Source organism: Amphibalanus amphitrite, unplaced genomic scaffold (assembly GCF_019059575.1).
Source record: "Amphibalanus amphitrite isolate SeventyFive unplaced genomic scaffold, NRLGWU_Aamphi_draft 001488F_arrow, whole genome shotgun sequence".
In the NCBI taxonomy this organism is placed as follows: domain Eukaryota; kingdom Metazoa; phylum Arthropoda; class Thecostraca; order Balanomorpha; family Balanidae; genus Amphibalanus; species Amphibalanus amphitrite.
The window spans coordinates 116,834-131,560 of record NW_024882981.1 but is presented as its reverse complement, the minus strand read 5'-3'; the positions used below and the strand labels follow the sequence as shown (position 1 = coordinate 131,560).

General features: G+C 50.8%; 1 protein-coding gene across 1 annotated transcript in view; it reads left to right on the top strand.

Moving 5' to 3' along the window:
- The window catches only part of LOC122373405 (protein Skeletor, isoforms D/E-like), a 43,326-nt gene that overhangs the window by 7,759 nt on the left and 20,840 nt on the right, over nucleotides 1-14,727 (top strand). The window contains exons 2-6 of the mRNA XM_043351423.1: nucleotides 1,341-1,481; nucleotides 5,828-5,900; nucleotides 6,612-6,720; nucleotides 8,261-8,429; nucleotides 9,556-9,815. Of these exons, the coding sequence (XP_043207358.1) occupies nucleotides 1,341-1,481; nucleotides 5,828-5,900; nucleotides 6,612-6,720; nucleotides 8,261-8,429; nucleotides 9,556-9,815 (752 nt within the window). The remainder of the gene's footprint in view (nucleotides 1-1,340; nucleotides 1,482-5,827; nucleotides 5,901-6,611; nucleotides 6,721-8,260; nucleotides 8,430-9,555; nucleotides 9,816-14,727) is intronic.

Below are 14,727 nucleotides of genomic sequence, written 5' to 3'. Positions count from 1 at the left end.
TGTCGATGTGTCGTCTAGAAGCATAGATATGGACGGAAATGTGAAGAGAATTAAAAAAGAACTGTTCTGAGGGCGTTGTTGGTTGAACTTTGGGTGATACGGGGTCAAGACGGGTCAAAGTGGTCAGCCCCGGTCGCTTTGGGTCAGGCCAGGTCACATAGGTCACCTCTCGTCCGCTGGGATCAGCCCGGGCCACTGTTCTACATACTTTTGCCTCCACCACTACCCCTACCACTACCACTGCTCCTACCCCTACCCCTACCACTACATCTACCCCTACCCCTACCACTACTACTACCCATACTCCTACCCCTACCACTACCCCTACCCCTACCACTACCCCTACCACTACCCCTACCCCTACCACTACCCCTACCCATACTCCTACCCCTACCCTACCACTACCCCTACTACTACCCCTACTACTACCCCTACCCCTACTACTACTACTCCTACCACTACCCCTACCCCTACCCCTACCACTACCCTACCCCTACCCCTTACCCTACCAACACCGCTGGGTCATGTCAGGTCACAGAATAATTGGATCCAATCAGTACTAAAATATCAGACTTAAAGTGTTCCCAGCCCTGCCCCTATTCGTGCCATTCTATTACGCTTAATCGTATTTGTCGGAAATGACGCTTTGTGGCATATGTGGCGCATTGTGGCAAACGTGGCGCATTTTCACCCGGTGATTGAGCATGCATCTTTGCACCAAATTGCAACTTTAACAGACCATATTTGACAAAACTGTGCGATTTGCGACAAAAATGACGCCCTGATATAAATGTGACGCATTGCGGCAAACGCGGTGCATTTGTAAACTCGTATCACAAACTGCTCCCATTGAAAGAAAATCAACACATTCTCTCGCCACTTTTTATTCAAATTAAAAACTTGCCCATCCGCCAATGCGAGGCACCCGCCGCCGATCGGCATGCATTTAGTCCACAAAGATTGTCGACCCCGGCTCTCAATGAAGATATAAGAACCGATCAAAATTTCATTGGCGTTCTTCCAGCGCGCCCCACGCGCGAACCGTGCACCCCAGCGAGTCGGAACCTAGAAATGGCGCTGACCCGTTCTGTCACCTATAAGGTGTGCAAATTTCAGCCCCCTGCGCCGTACCGTCTGCCCTGTAGGCGAGGTTAATTGAACCTACTACACGGCGTGCGGACACACAGACAGACAGACTCACAGACGGATTCTGTTGGAATAGTAAGTTAGATGTGTTGAGTCACCGCACACTACCTTCCTGTCTGTGGCTGTGAATCTACAATCTACACAGTAATCGAGCAAAAGTAAACATTCACCAACGCGCTGTTTTGTGTTCGCAGGGCTGGCCTCTTCACAGAAGTACTATGGCAAAGAGCTGGGCTCTTTCAAAACCCTGGAGCACGGCGTTCGAGGCACCGTGTACGCGGTCGACTCGCGCACCCTCTACATCCGCAACTTCAACTATGACGGCCAGGGTCCCGGTAAGTCACTATTTATAACATTGCCCCAACGCTCTACATCCGCAACTTCAACTACGACGGACAGGGTCCCGGTAAGTCACCATTTATAACACGGCCCCAATACTCACGACGTCGCCCCAACAACACTGCATCCGAAGCTTCAACTACCGGGAGCTTCCGAAAAAAAATAGGCTGATCAAAACTTAATCTTTTTTTTTGAAAACTATAAAGCATAAACCCCAGAAAAGCAAAAAGCACCAAACGGTAGAATACTCCATGCTATCTTGTAGTACGGCACTCTTATGCCCGTGTTGAATGCTCCGAGCCGTTCGTACAGCGCAGTTCGTGCAGACTGCTAAGACGCGTCGCGGACTCAAAGACCCGACTCCGAGGCCGCGTTGCCTCAATTGATGCCGCCACCGCACGGTACTTCGGCCGCATGCCCCGAACGGCGTACTGATGGCTTTCCTGTTCACTCGGTACACTTGAACCTTGAGATGTCCCCAAATTAAGAAATCTAGGGGCGTTAGGTCCGGATAATGTGCGCGCTATGGGTTCACCTCCAGCCGAGGGTCCCTGAAGCGTGTTCGCAGCCAGTCGGGGGTTGTGGCGACCTTTTGTGCAGCTGCTCTGTCTCGCTGCATCCTCTGGCTCTCCAACAGTTCGACATCGCCTCCCAGTCGAGGTTATCTAAGGTCAATTACCTTAACCTGGCTTTTGCGTGGCCTAGAAACCCACCATAGTCAATGGGATAAATGCCATTTTAAATGGTGGCACGTCTCTAATCGTAGAAGTCTCAAAACGCACAGTGTGCGCTGACACGTCGAATCATTATTCTGGACTGACATGGTCTGGGAAAGAAGCCACAGGTCAAAGTTTATTTGGTTCACGGTCATGAATTTTTCTAATAGACATTTTTTTCTTCAAATGCGTCTCTTCGATCCATGCTCCTTTATTTAAGAATCTAACAATTTGTCGTCAATCTGTCTTTTGGATGAGACGTGACATTTCTTTTACTTTGTTCCGGCTTTAGTTCAGTTCAGTTTTTTTATTTGAGTAACGGACGCAAAGCAACAAAAATATTCAGTGGTGGATCGGCACAAAAGATAAATTACGTTAAAGCGCGTCTCCAAAAGAAAACAACACGGACAAAAAGATCGCACAACTAGGGCCAGCCACTGTGATGCCGACTGCGCCAGCAGCCCGCAGAATAACCCCTGGTCCGGTAGGGATTCTGAAACGCTTCCTTTAGCTCTTTAGCTGGGCAGCTCTTTGACAAAATTAACTCTAAAATCTGCAGTCTTGTCTGTAAATTAGCGAAATATTTTTCATCATCATTGCATGCTCTTAAGTAGGTATCTTTGCCGTAAACTTCAAACGCATCTCAGTTTTGAGAAAAATACTAACCATATCTCAGAAGATCTATAAGGCACCACTAGACTCTTTGGCATTCCGTTCATTGAAGGTATCTGTCAGTCTAATTGAATGGAAGCGTTCTCCGAATCGAGGAGCGTCAGGTATTCCATTACAAGGTGACTGGCATTCGTCCAGCACGACAAGTTGCATTAACTTAGACGTCGACGCGTGCCTTGGCTGTTTTGCTGTTTGCTTGGTTGAGCCAGGCCCTTGTGATTATTATAGACCACGTCCGTATTGTGGAATGTGAGCATAAGGAAGAGTTGGGTGAGAGTTTGTTTGTTTGTTTGTTTGTTGGGGGTTAGGGGCGCGCCGACGGCCAGGTCATTTTGCGCCCATGTGAGAGTATAAGGAAGAGTGGGCATTAGACCGGGTCGGTCACCGATTGGTTCACCGTAGCAGCTCAATCTGCGCCATTGAACAGGCACCATGGCCGTGGGACAGGTTACCACTGACGCCCTGCACCAGCCCGCTTAAACGGTCACCGCGGAGGATTGTGACCCTTTTGGAGCTGTCCTTACCGTTTGCCCAGCCGCTTCCACGGAACAAGGAAGTGTGATTAAAGTAGGATGCACTGGCCCTCATGCATACTTCCAAGAACGAAAAGGTAAATATTTTCGCTACGGACAAAAATGGACATATACCTAGTCTATTAAGTGACCAAACACAGAAGTAACTACATAGTGTGATAGAATCTTGGAAATCTGAAGCATCATGAAAGGTATTTGTTGCCGCGTCCACGAATAAATAGATAAGGCTTGTATCGTGGCTCAATAACGGATAATTTCGCTTCTCATATTTAGCGTACGAACGTTAGGCAAAGGTAAGAGTTTCACTTATCCCGACACAAATGAAAGATGACAATGACATATGATACCTAATAGTATGATAAAGATGATCATGATAATTTCAGGGTGCACCAGTTATTGAGTCACTTGACGCTATCATAGGCCTAAATTCTAATAAAATATATAGTACATTTTCATCCTGTTTCATCATACACACATTTGTCATCAGATCGTCTCGGTATTTAACTGGAAAACGGGGAATCTCTTGCTTTATCATTGACTAAGTAAAATATCACGACAGCCAGCCGTCCAGGACATCATAGTCGTGACTCGATCTCGTTTGCGAGCGTCTCCGTATCTACATATTCACAGCGAGATTCGGTCTAAAGCCTCGTGGACCCGCTCAATGGCTGAACCCTACATACAATGGCTTAGGAAGGCGTGAACCGAATACTGTTCATGCCAAGGTGTTTGTATTTGTGGATACTGTCATGCTCGAATAACAGTGACCCGATCGCTGTTTATACTGCTACGATCGGGCCGCTGCTGCTGCTGTCCGGCCGTCGCACGTGTTCCGGTCCGCGAGTTACCTAAGTGTGGAACTGCAAGTCGATTCTAGGGCTCTGATTGGTGACTTTGGTCGGGGGATGACGCTTATAGCATGACGTCACTCGCGTACTTGGCCGAACCAACGGCGCAGCGCAGGCGCGCCGAGCCAACCCAGAGGCTCTCAAACTCAATGGTACAGATCCTGCGCATTGAATGGCGAAACTTCGGCGAGTTCGTTTGAGTTTGGAAGCCCCTGCCAGAGAACTGGAGACGGCCGGATTATTTGCTGGACAGTGGGCAGCGCAGATGGCGATTGATGGTGCCAAAAAGATGATAGGGAAAAAGGGATTGAGACCTGAGCAGTGAATTATAAGCCTGTTGCATAGCTGAGTGGTAAATTGTAAAATATTTAGGGTTTGAAGAGATGCAGTGTAGTTTAGCCGACTCAGGGGCATTCTGCCGAGTTATGTAAGGCGGAAGGGTCGCAACTCGCAAGTCGTTTGTTTCCATGATTGCCTGATTAAAATGTAAAGCGTACCTAATGTTTAGTTGATAATACAGCGAGGTTGGGCATCTGCTCAATCCATTTCTTCTCTGCAATAGTGCATTCGCCACTGTAATTCATTGTAAGAGGCACTGGGCTGCGCCGCCTGTTAATTATTCCGAAACCACCAGTGAATTGTCACAGTCACTCACAACAATACGAATCGTTCAGTCGTGCGCTGGGGGTCCGCCAAGTTTGAGTGTGCTGCAGAATGCAGACTGGACCGCCGAGAATATAACACTGTGTCCCTGGGCGAGCGGCGCATTGGAGCCGAAGGAAACTGCTTCAGTTTTTTTTTGTGGGAAAGATACCCATGTTTGAAAATTATGTTCTGGAATGATGCGATAAGGAAAAGGACGGTTTCTTGAATTGAGGGCTGTGGAGAAGAAGCAGAATGCAGATTTTCTCATTCGCTACCCGATACAACGCGAAAAGACGCAAATGTTGCACACTGGGCTTAATAAGTCTAATAAAAGATAAGGGACTTCGTGAATCATGCCTAATTGACCGCGACCCAGTTATTTGCCACTGCAGGTAGGTACTAGGTAGTTAGATAGGTACTCATTTGTAAACAGAGCGTTCCACCAACCCTCGCCAGAAATTAAATCAGCAGTTGCTTATCTTAAAACGTTTGAGTGCACCTAACAACCTTTAAAAATGACGTCCTCCCTTTCAATGGTTCGTTCGAAGACACAAAGCCAGAATCAGCCAAGCAATATCGGAATCCATTGCGCAGTGTGTCGACTGTCGGATGTGCCCATCCACATAGCATAGCACACACTGCTAAATGCAGGTACGCTCACCTACACATTAGGTATTCGAAGGACTTGATAGCTCATACACATGGAAGAAACACATGAAATGTGATTAATAGCTGCAGCAGAAGTTTGGCGTCCGATGCCTCTTCGCCAAGTTAAGACCATGCCAATCTCGGCCAGTCTGCCGCCGCGCCGGCACTGGCCGAGGTGTGACGTCATTCGGCCGGCTCGGCGCTGGGTAGTTCCACACTTAGGTAACTCGCTTCCGGTCCCCACCAGCTCTCTCTGACACACTGTCTGTCGACGTTTCAGACGCGTTTTTCTACGTGGGATCGGGAAACCGGCCGTCCAACTCCGGGTACAAGGTGCCGGACGAGAATGGCAGGTCAGTCATACGGCGTCGCGACCGGGGACTCCGGGTCGGTCTACACTCTACAGCCACTAGCCAGGCATCCTCCCCCAGCTTCGTGCTTGTCATAAAAATCACACTGTAGTTAAAGTTATTTGAAGTTTAAGTAAGTGAATCACTGCCCAACGACTGCTTTTTAAATGGGAAGGTCACCAAGTTAACCAATAACCATGCTTCCCGTCGCCAATACTAAACAATACAAATTCCAAGCATCATTTGCGAAGCTATTTCGCTACACTTACTGAACGTGGCTACCGGTCTACCGTCTAATATTTTGACCATGCATAGACTATGTCTGATAAATAGGCTCTGCAGTGCTGTCTAATCTGATAACTCATCATTAATCTTCCTATCCTTGGGCGATACGTTCTGCTTCTTATCAACTTGCAAACGCTTCCCGTTCCGGGCCCAACAATGGCCAGTCATCAGGCTCGTGGCCTGCCTTCGAACCACCGCTCCGATTGGCTGCTTTGCTGGTTAGGAGCGTCCGACTAGGTAATTAGGAGATACATCTCTGTGCCACAATTGGAGGGCCTTGACAAAACCAGCATTGGCCACAGACTGTTTACGTAATAAGCATACAACTGAGCGTCAAACGGCTTGAAACTGGCTCACTAATACCATCCGGCTTAGCGCCCGAGCGTTCTGCCAGCTGAGGCGAGCTCAACTGTGATGTTCCTTTTTCAGAACTGAGCCTCTGAAGGCTTACCGCAACAAGGACATCACGCTGACGCTTCCGAACGGCGTCACCATGGACAAAGTCCAGTGGGTGTCCGTCTGGTGCAAGGCCTACTCGGTGAGTGCATATGCGTGCGGGAGAGAGAGAGAGAGAGAGAGAGAGAGAGAGAGAGAGAGAGAGAGAGAGAGAGAGAGAGAGGAGAGAGAGAGAGAGAGAGAGAGAGAGAGAGAGAGAGAGAGAGAGAGAGAGAGAGAGAGGAGAGAGAGAGAGAGAGAGAGAGAGAGATTCTGTAAGGGCAGGTCGGACCGTGATTGGGATTACTCCAGCCATAGACCACTATATATCTGCGGTCTATACCTAGTGGTTTATGCTCCAGCCACGGAGACGTTGGAGCTTTACCTGGTGCCTAGTTGGGAGTGCATACGTGTGTTATGGAGTCATTAACAAATGACGAGGGTCCAGGAAGATTCTGTCTGACACGATGTAACCTTCGTGTAGAATAGATTGGCTGATACAAGGATGTCGGACAGATACAATCTGGTCGGCCTTGGTCATTACGCCCTGGTCATTACCGACCGAACCTGCCACGTCACCATATTTCGCAAACGGTTCTAGAACAGAGACGTGTAGCGACGCTCCTGCACAAAATTTAATAACATGTACCGTGTGAACCATGCTTGCTTCAAGGTTCAAGCATAGACCACTATAGATGGTCTATGGCTCAGGTTATAAAGCGAGATCAAATGAGGTGAACCGTAACTCGGCATGCTCAAACTTCTGACATGAAATGAAAGGACGAATGCTAAATATTTCAAGTGTTAACAGCAACGTATTTCCCTCGAAGGCTTACATCAGTCGATTTGATTATTATGAGGTTATCAGTGGAGCCAACAAATAACTAAATGAAAATGTTTTTATTTTTTAAAGCATTTTCATTCAGTTATTTGTTGGCTCCACCGATAACCTCATGACACAAATATGTCCTTACATAATCAGTCGATTTAATGATTTCTCGTCATTCACAAGTGCCGCTTATTCGGAATTAAATCCAAGCATCTTAAATAATAATCGTATATGAAGTTGGGTCCTTGTTGAGTGAATGTACAGCATTTTACAAAAATATTAGCCTTGACCTCTGGACCAACGTTAGATCTCAGTATGTCAACACCTAAACGGTGACAGGAGCGCGAGTTATACCGTCCTGAAGAGGTTGACAGAAGCCCGGGTCATCTGATAGTGTGACAGCCGTCGGCGGCGTGGTTCAAGTGTTACCGCTGACACCGTCAGAGGTCTGGGTCAGGTCGCGGCGAGAGCTCGCTGTCCATCGCTGACACTGGTCCGCGTCTTCCCACAACTGGGACAAGGCCACAGGGATGACAGGATCTCCATGAGAGGAGAGACGTTATCTCGTCCAAGGCAGTCCTGAAGTTGTTTATGCGTCTGGCATCGCCGTTCGAGTTTGGTGTGCTTGTCGTTTAGGTCCTTGTTTGGTCAATGCGAAGGTGATCCAGCCAGACACGCTAACCGTGACCGCACCCGGCCAGATAGCTGACCCCGCCCGTCCCGATGACAGGAGTGTCTCACCCACTGACTGGGCCCGCCCCTCCGCTGACGATAACCGCCGCTCCTCTAGCTGACGGCGCCCACCCCTCCGCAGGTGGATTTCGGTAACATCATCCTCCCGCGGCCGGTCACCGACTACCCGCGGCCGCAGAAGCTCGGCAGGATGGTGACGCGCGAGCACGGCGTAGCCTCCGCGGACGTGGTCGCCGTCGACGCACAGACGCTGCTCGTGCCGGACTTCACCTATGACGGGGAGGGCCCAGGTGAGTGGGCCGGTCGCCACGGCCGCTCGCAGAAGGGCCGCCAGGCGGCGAGGTTTCTGGCGTGGCGTCGTAACCTGCACCGGCCGACGCGCCCTGTTCTGGCACAGCGGCGTGTCATAAGGCCGGGGCGGGCCGCGCCGTGACAGGGGACCGCTCGCCGGTCGGTGGTGCCGCGATCTCAGCCGTCGGCCGCGCTCGTCGACTGTCGGCGCCGACGGCTCACACGGACAGCGGTGACAGCGTGGTGCCATACAGCCTGTTAGCGAAGGCGCCATGTTTTGCGGTGTGGGGCGGATACAGAGACTGCAGCGCTGGTTTGGGTGACGGCATGCCACTGCTGTGAGACGATCTTCTTGTTCTACATCTCTGTACCTTCTCTTGAATACATTTATTTATATAATCTACTGTATTTTCCTTACTCACCTACCCTGAACTCAACAACTTTCTTCTGAATGGCTGAATCTGACGGCTCTGATTACAGACTCTGTTGAACTGACAATCTCACCCTTCACATTTCTCATCTCTTCACACGCATGCACACTGTGGCTGACCCCACGACCCCGACCGGTGTCGGCTCGGCTGTCACGCCGGGAGCGGCGTCACCCACCCGACGGGCTGGGCGGGCGCCGCCGCCGACGGGGGCGCTCCTCGGCGCTCTCCAGACCGACGCCCCAGTGGTAACACGACCGACGGACTCCTTCAACTGTAGCACGCACTGCGATCTAGATCGGCCCGATCTGGAGCAGATCCGGCGACCTGCCGACGCCGCGACACACCGGACCGGCCCGCGTGGACGATGATTTACCGGTAACGTACGGGTGGCGTGACGCTAGATAACCATCGACAGAGCCGCAGTCACTGATCTGAATGTAGAGCGGCCGCCGACACAGGCGCCGTGGGAAGCCAGACGGCTGGCAGCGCAGGGCCTTGGCACATTTCGGCCGAGCTGCAATAGTTGGGAGACTGCTCCAGTTGTGACGCGACTCCGTAGCAACGGCCTTGTGCTATTGAGTGATTGCATGAACGCGACGATGTCGGCTGTGTTGGCAGCTTTTCATGTAGGCATTTTCGGCGGCATGTCTTTTTACCATTCGCTAGTCCCGTGACACCCAAACGTTGTTCTCAGACGCGCACTTCTGGGCGGGCACGGGCAACCCGTCCAACACGGGCTTCATCGTGCCGGACGAGAACGGCAGCCAGCAGCCGCTCAAGAGCTACAAGCGCAAGACGGTGGTGCTCACTCTGCCCGGCGACAAGACGGTGTTTGACATCGACTACCTGAGCATCTGGTGCCGCCAGTACTCGGCCGACTTCGGCCACCTGTCCATCGACCGGCGCGGCCTCAACGTGCCGCCCAGCCTCAAGATGCTCGGAGTGCAGCCTCAGGTGAGCACGGGTGTCTGTTCCATCTCCCGGAACAGAGCTGCTAGTGAACTTCATATTTCACTAAGAGTGTCAGCAAAAATCATCGCCGTTGGGTCACTCATGCATCATATGTAGGCTTTTATGAATATTCAACGATATCTGATGCCAAGCCCTACCCGTTACAATAATTTATTTCATGGAATGCAAACCCATTCATTATCTCCCTACGTTCTTCGTGGTCTCAAAACAGATGATCCACAAAATCAGGTCAACGACCCATATTTTCCCGGGCATGGGCCGACATTGCCACACGAGTAATCAATCTCGTGTTAATTTGTCGGGTGGGCCGAGTGGCGCCTTTTGACCTTGACATCCACACGGGGAGGGGCTCTCGCACGTGCACTCATCGGGCGGCTATTGTCGGCGGTGATTCTGAGCAGAGAGCCGCCACTCAGGGGGGTCCTTGGAGCGGCGGCAGCGGTCCAGTTTCGTCAGAGGTCACGACACGCCTGCGGCCCGAACAGCCCTAAAAACGGCCACTCCTATCGACACCCATTGAATAACTGAGTCCCGTGGCCACCAACGGAGGGAGAGAGGGAGAGAGGGGGCAGGGAGGGATGGAGAGAGGGGAAGAAAGAGAGGTAGAGAGGGGTCAGAGGGAGGGAGGGAGGGAGAGAGAGAGAGAGAGAGAGAGAGGGGGGGAGGGAGAGAGGGGGCAGGGAGGGATGGAGGGATGAGAAAGAAAGAGAGGGTCAGACGGAGGGAGGGAGGGAGGGAGGGAGGGAGGGAGTGGGAGAGAGAGAAGGAGAGAGAGAGAGAGAGAGAGAGAGAGAGAGAGAGAGAGAGAGAGAGAGAGAGAGAGAGAGAGAGAGAGAGAGAGAGAGAGAGAGAGAGAGAGAGAGAGAGAGAGAGAGAGAAAGAGAGAGAGAGAGATGTGGAGAGGGAACAAGGGAAGGAGAACAGTGATGGAAGCCGGCTAGGCTGGAAGGAGGGAGGTTTTGTATGCGTGTGTGCTCGGCCAGTGGCCGTGAGGGCGTGTCGGCCCGGCGGCGTGCACCTTACGTCATCTGGCCGGCGCCTCGCTGCCTCGGCGGGAGGGCCAGCATGACCTTGTGGTCGACCGGGCCGGGCCCAGGACAGAGGTCAACCGGCCGGCCATGAGCGGCCGACCTACATCGAGGGCGCGGCGGTGGCGGCCCGCCGCGCCCCTCCGTCCGACCGGGTGTCCGGCCGCAGACGGCCAGCGACTCCGCCGGCGACGAACACCATCTGCACGATTGAGCAAGCGAAATTAGCTCAATTGCGTCTGAGTGGACGCTGGGATTTATTCATATTAGCTGCATAATGACCGTGCTTGAGCTTAAAGGTCACACTCCGCCAAAACCGTTAAACAGTTACTCCCGAGAAAATATTTTTTTCCGAAAACTATCCATCATCTCAGTGCTTCGGTGCCGAGCTTGTTCATCTCTCTTTCACTGAGACTGCATGCTTTTACTAGATACATATCTTTGCGGATATGATGTTCGATAGCATAATACTCTTGTTGTCGCTGTCCTCTTTTAGGCGTGTCGTATGTGTAAATACTCGTGTTCTCACGTCCTATTAACCCGCGCCCCGTAGGGGGGGGGGGGCCGAAACGGCCCCCCCCCTGTCCTTTTCGGTCGATATCTCCTAAACGGCTGGAGATATCGCCACCAAACTTTCAGGACCCCTCCGGGCATCAATTCTACACATTGTGACCAAAAATTTTTCCAGAGGCTGTGATAGGTTGGCCACAAATGACGTCAGAGTGACGTCATGTTCTGTCATTTTCGACCGAAAAAAGACCTTCGCGAGAAGACCTGTCAGGCCTACAGCTTTGAAGATACAGAAAAATGATCAAGACATAAAAGATGTAGAATTGACAGGGCTACAAAACTGCTATCTCGGATTTTTGAAATTTTTGAGTTTTGATCCCCAAAAATCAAAAAAGCATTTTTTTGGATATATTAGCCAAAAAATCCAAAAAGTTTTTTGAGTTTCGAAAAAACCGGAATATGTGTGATAGTACCTACCGTCTTCTATCTACATACCAAATTTCAGATCGATACCTCGTTTTTTGGCCAAGTTATAGCGAAAAAACTGTTCAAAAATGATGACGTCAAATTTTCAAACTAAATTTTTGGCAATTCTAGAACTCGTAGAGCAAAACAAAGACCACCATTAGACTCCCCGTGACGAGCTGCATCGAATGGATACCCATTTTATGCAAAAATATCAACTTTGAAATTTGACCTAATTTGACCTGACCTTGACCTGACCTTCACCAAAACGTGACCTAGGCTGGCCCCAAAGGCTGCCTAACCCACATAATCGCATTTGTCATGTAAAATGGACCATAAAACATGTATCACACGACACATTCATATTGTGACCCCCGGTGACCTGACCTCGCTGTGACCTGACGTGGTATCAGTGACCTCAGATAGCAAAGTATGTGTTTGACGAACAATATACCATCGATGGTTTTCAATAAATTACCAATTTACTCGATTTCACAGCACATTTCTTGAATTGCCTGTGAACGGTGAAAATCTGACCTTTGACCTGACCTGTGACGTCATCGGTTTGACCTAGGTCAATGAAATTTGGTCACAAGGTAGTTCCCGGGTAGGGCTATCAAACGCCGTTTGAATTTTGAAAATCGGCCGGTAACTTTCCGAGATCTTAGGGGGGGGCCGAAACGGCCCCCCCCCCCTACGGGTGGTAGGGTCCGCCGGTAGCCCTACGGGGCGCGGGTTAAACACCGTTCAGCCATCCAAATACTGAGATTGTTCACCGATAATTATCCAGCAAATTAGCCCACATTTCCCTTCCCTGTATTGTGTTTCTTATGTGCAACTATCTCCCTTCTCGTATTCATTATCCGATTGACTTCTAACATCTTTGCACTGCACAGCTCTGTGATGGTTGACAGAACGTTTTTTCCTTATCAAGAGTGGACATGTTTACATGAACGGCGAACTTTCTGACCAAGACAGATCTAGGAATAAATTAATGACAAAATGAAAACATGAACGCTTTCCTTGCTTTCAGGCATCAATTCGCAAAAAGAATGCTTGTGAATATATAAGTACCTTCCTTGAAATGTGCTCTCGGCACAGATGAATTTTGCTTACTTCTAAAACAGCAAACATCTGGCAACTGAACATACGCCCGTCCAGTTCAGCTGCAAAATTTACCCGTCCCAAGCGGAATGCTTCATGTTCATGTAACCATGGCCACTCTGCCTCTTGTACCGTCTATCCACTCTGTCGTTGCATCGTCTTCCGTCTTCTATGAGCCAATCTTTCCGTGTTACAGCGTGGAGGCCGCGGACCAGCTCTTGTTGGTGGTCTGGGCCGGCCCTACTCGCCTCCCGCTGCGCCTGCTCCCCGACCTGTGACCCGCTACCAGCCCCAGTACGCTCCCGAACCCCAGTACGCCCCTCAGCAGCCCCAGTATGCCCCGGAGCCTCAATACGCCCCTCAGCCCCAATATGCCCCTCAGCCCCAGTACGCCCCCGAGCCCCAGTATGCTCCTCAGCCGCCCCAGTATGCTCCCGAGCCCCAGTATGCTCCTCAGCCTCCTCAGTATGCTCCTGAGCCTCAGTACGCTCCTGAGCCTCAGTATGCCCCGGAGCCTCAGTACGCCCCTCAGCCCCAGTATGCTCCTGAACCCCAGTATGCTCCTCAGCCCCAATACACCCCTCAGCCCCAGTATGCCCCTGAGCCCCAGTACGCTCCGTCGCCGGCGCCCGCCGCCAGCGGATCGCCCTTCACGGCGTTCCCGTCGCGGTCTTCAAGCGCCAGCCGTCAGGCCAAATCTCGGCCGTCGTCGGCCAGCTCTGGAAGCTACAGCAGCTTCTCGCTGGGCGGAAGCAGTGGCGTCAGCTTCCGCTACAACTACGGCGGTGAGCGCAACTAAGCGCCGCGCCCGGGGTCGACGAATGGTCGACAGTGGGCCATCGTAGCCCAGCAGTGCGCGCGCGCGGGTAAACGCTTGTAAGACTGTGTGTCAGATGGACCGGGGTGTGAGAATGGGGAAAGAAGAGGGAGGGAAGGGGTGGGGGTTGATAGTCAACGACGAGTACTAGTGAAATATTGTACATATGACTGTGTGTGATGCGCTCTTCTCTCGCTCTGTCTTCTTCATTATTTATTTTCGTATTTATGATCAATACTCTGCGCTAAATACTCAATAAAGGATCTTGTGATGAACGCTTATCGAGCTCGTATTGTCGATGTAAATGACAACTAACTTATTTATATCTGATAGCAGTTTTTATGCTAAGGGATGTGAAATAAACATGAGCAGTGCTGAGCTGTTTTTTATGTGCATGACGCATGAATATATCAATTCACACCACACGAAAACACATCTTCTCTTCACATCAACTACGTTTTGAAAATCATGTTCAACACTTCTTGCACATTATTTGCATGTTCTTCAACTTTCTGTCCATGCTGTCAACAACGCACAAGTGAATCATCCCGTCTCCCCCATGACAAATCCACGGGAAAACCGTCAGTAGCAGGTGGTGACTGCGAAATACCGCCCTGTCGAATGAGAGGAGACAGGCGCGTCATGCGGAGCATCAGTCCGTGCGAGTCGTCCAAACCTCCTGATGGGCTGTCACGCAGACTCATCCCGTCATTGACACTTTGGACATCCAAAAGGGCCCGTTAGATTATCGGCGTAAAAATTAGCGTAGAATTTTGCTTGTACATTGTCTAAAATTTAATTGGTCTCAAAAAGAATATTGGCTCATATCATACGTCATGAGATCAGTATCAGGCCACGTTTGGTCAGTAGCCGCTTAACATAGTTGTGTAGTATACTTCCACTCGATTAGCGGCCGCTGCAGTCGACTGTGGGCATCCCCGCCCGGTAAGTGGACGTTCTGTGTGCCCCA